The sequence below is a fragment of the Grammomys surdaster genome, unplaced genomic scaffold (assembly GCF_004785775.1).
Source record: "Grammomys surdaster isolate TR1022 unplaced genomic scaffold, NIH_TR_1.0 280, whole genome shotgun sequence".
Lineage (NCBI taxonomy): Eukaryota > Metazoa > Chordata > Mammalia > Rodentia > Muridae > Grammomys > Grammomys surdaster.
In genome coordinates, this window is record NW_021604721.1 from 1739895 (window position 1) to 1742607 (window position 2713).

Sequence of the window (2713 nt, forward strand, 5' to 3'; positions counted from 1 at the left end):
GGGAGCGAGAGAGGGAGGGAAGGAAGGAGGGAGGGAAAGAGAGACCTTTTCTGAATTTTCCATTTCAGTAGACAGCTTTATGGAAATCCAGAGAACACCGGAGGGAGGTGGAAAAAGAGGGGCCAAAGCCACTTTGAAGAGATACATTTTAGAGCATACAATCAAAGGACCATCCCCACCGCGTTAAAAACACACCGTCGGAGCTTCCTTTCAGTTTGGGTGTAGATAGTCACCTGCCAACTCATTCAAGTACTCGATATTTATTTGCTGGATCCGGTCTTTCACAAAGAGGTCACAAACATTACAATTTCATTGAGCAGGATTAAATCTTGGACAGTGACTGGGGAAAACACAAATCCAACTATTACTAGCATTATCGTCATCTTTACTTGTAAGGAAGAGAAAACAAGATCTGGCCCTCTGAGGAAACAGCCCCCTTTGGAGCAGGACTTTGGTTTTTCATGACCTTTCTCCTCAAGTCAAGGCTTCAGATTATAAGTAGGATGAACAAAGACTTTAAAATCGTGTATGTCTTCTGTTTGTAACAGTGAAGAAAAAAATCTCTATGGGGCCGCCCGCGCAGAGTGCTCAGAACGTCAAGAATTTACTTGGTTTGTAAAAAACATGACTAGAAACTTGGGAATTTTCCTGGGCTAACTGCAGCCTGATTCGCGTTGGTGACACTAACCTTCCTTCCCCCAGAATCCCTGGGTCGGTCCTGGGCGAGGGCCCCGTCTCTCAGGTGGAAGGGAAGGGGGGCGTGAGAACGAGCAGGTGTCACCACCTAGAGTTTGAATTGAACTCTTGAAAGTCAACTTGAAATGGGTAAGAGGCGTCGCCGGATGTCGTGAAATTCATCCAGTGCAAGTGTGCAAACGACACGTATGAAGAGTCACTGGACAGCGGAGTTTGCACCTTGGGCGCGATAACTTCTCAGCCGGAGTAAGCCCCTGGAATAGGTGTTTCTCCGGAAGACCTCACCGAAGGCTCCGCCCCGCGTGGTCTTTACGGTGGGCTGGAGTTCTGAGTAGAAGTTATCCTAACCAGGTACCAAAAGCAGCTAAGAAATAAAGGGGGGAGGGGGTGGGGGCGTCGAAAAGAAAGAGCAAGCGAAGCGGAAGTTTCAAGGCCTCTGAGAGGGATAACAGTATAAATAACCGAGGGCGTCTTGTAAACACTGCGGTCATAACCCCGAACATTAAACAGCCGCGGTGGCATCTGGCGCATCGCCGGCGGGCTGCGCTGGGGCAGAGGCAGCAGGGTCCCAGGCTCCTCCGCCTCGCCTCTCTGTTTATCTCAATTTAATCTTCCCCTCTGTGCTGTTCCTCAGTCTGGAAGATGTTTAAGTTACGACCCGACCCGCGGGAAGTCTTGGCGGGAGCTTAACGCAAGGGGTAACCGCACCCGAAAAGCAGGCACGCTCATTTACTGTAGCAATTAATTAACTGCCAGTTAGTAACACTCAAAATATCTTGCTGCATTTGGAATTCACATGTAGCTCCAATCCCTTCTTCACTGAGTTACAAGCAGCGCTTTGTTTTGTTTTGTTGTTTTTGTTTTTAAAATACAGCATAAGGAAAGTTATAAACTCTGCTAGTTTACTTTCCGGATCCTCAGAATAGGCACACTGCAAAATAGTGGAGAATCAAATTTTCTTTTTCTTCGATGTCCTCACTGAAAAACTGTAATCCTGCTTATTCTCTATTTACAGTTATTATATATTTAGTGAGCTTAAAATAACTGATAAGAACTCTTCTAATTTTCAGTAGGAAACATGACTTGTCTTTTCCCAGTTGGAATCAGAGTTATCTCTCTCTAGGAGTTTGGGCTAAATGTTAAAATAACTACTTTTAATCATTAAATGTCCCCCATGGTTTCCGTTGTTCTTCACAAATTTTTCAAAAAGAAATCACACCAATGCCCAGGCAAATTTTTTTTAGCAATATAAAGAAAGATTTATTTTCGGAAGTAGCAAAACCTGTTTGAAAAAAATATATTTCTTTGAGTGACTTTTATTTTATAAATGTGACTGTCAAAGTCAGCTATTCTATGATCTACATTTTACAACATATTGTACAAAAGATACACGTTGATAGGCTCTTATTATCTATTTATATATAATATATATAATTACATATTGCACTTGGACCAGCCAGGCTCGCAGTCATTCGTGGCAGAAGTTAGTCAAGTTAAATAGATGGGAATCTGTAAGTACAGTTGGTCTCCTTTGGTTTGGAAACGAATCTCCTCGTCGCAGTTAAGTGTTCTTGCAGGGGTAGGATGGGGAGAGGAGCGATGCAAGGAGTCAGGAGAGACGGGGAGGGCAGGGCAGGGGTCCTCACCCTCGCCGGACCACTACCCTCGGAGCTCACGGTTCCCAGATTCGCACCTCCACGGTCAGGATGCCGTGGTTCCACACAAGCGGTTCGTGGTCACCACTTCCTTCAGGTCACTCTCAGGTTTGCCGGCCACCATAAAGGGCCATGTCTGCAAGAGAGAAGAGGGTGGAGGAGGTAAGTAGACTTGGACATGGGGAGGGGTCGGTGGCACAGAGCCCTAGTTGCAGGAGGTGGCATGTGCAGGCGGGCTAGGACCATGGAGGCCACGGGTCTATTATAGCTTACTAGATGTATTAGAGCCTGGCAGGGTAATGCAAGCAGTACCAGGTGGTGGTGGTGGTGGTGGTGGTGGTGGTGGTGGTGGTGGTGGTGGT

At 46.3% G+C, this 2713-nt stretch overlaps 1 protein-coding gene across 1 annotated transcript in view; it reads right to left on the minus strand.

Annotated features, from left to right (window-relative positions):
- Nucleotides 1-1930: 1930 nt before the first annotated feature.
- The window catches only part of Tcf21 (transcription factor 21), a 2992-nt gene continuing 2209 nt past the window's right edge, over nucleotides 1931-2713 (minus strand). The window contains exon 2 of the mRNA XM_028777352.1: nucleotides 1931-2487. Within this exon, the coding sequence (XP_028633185.1) occupies nucleotides 2398-2487 (90 nt within the window). The 3' untranslated portion in view covers nucleotides 1931-2397. The remainder of the gene's footprint in view (nucleotides 2488-2713) is intronic.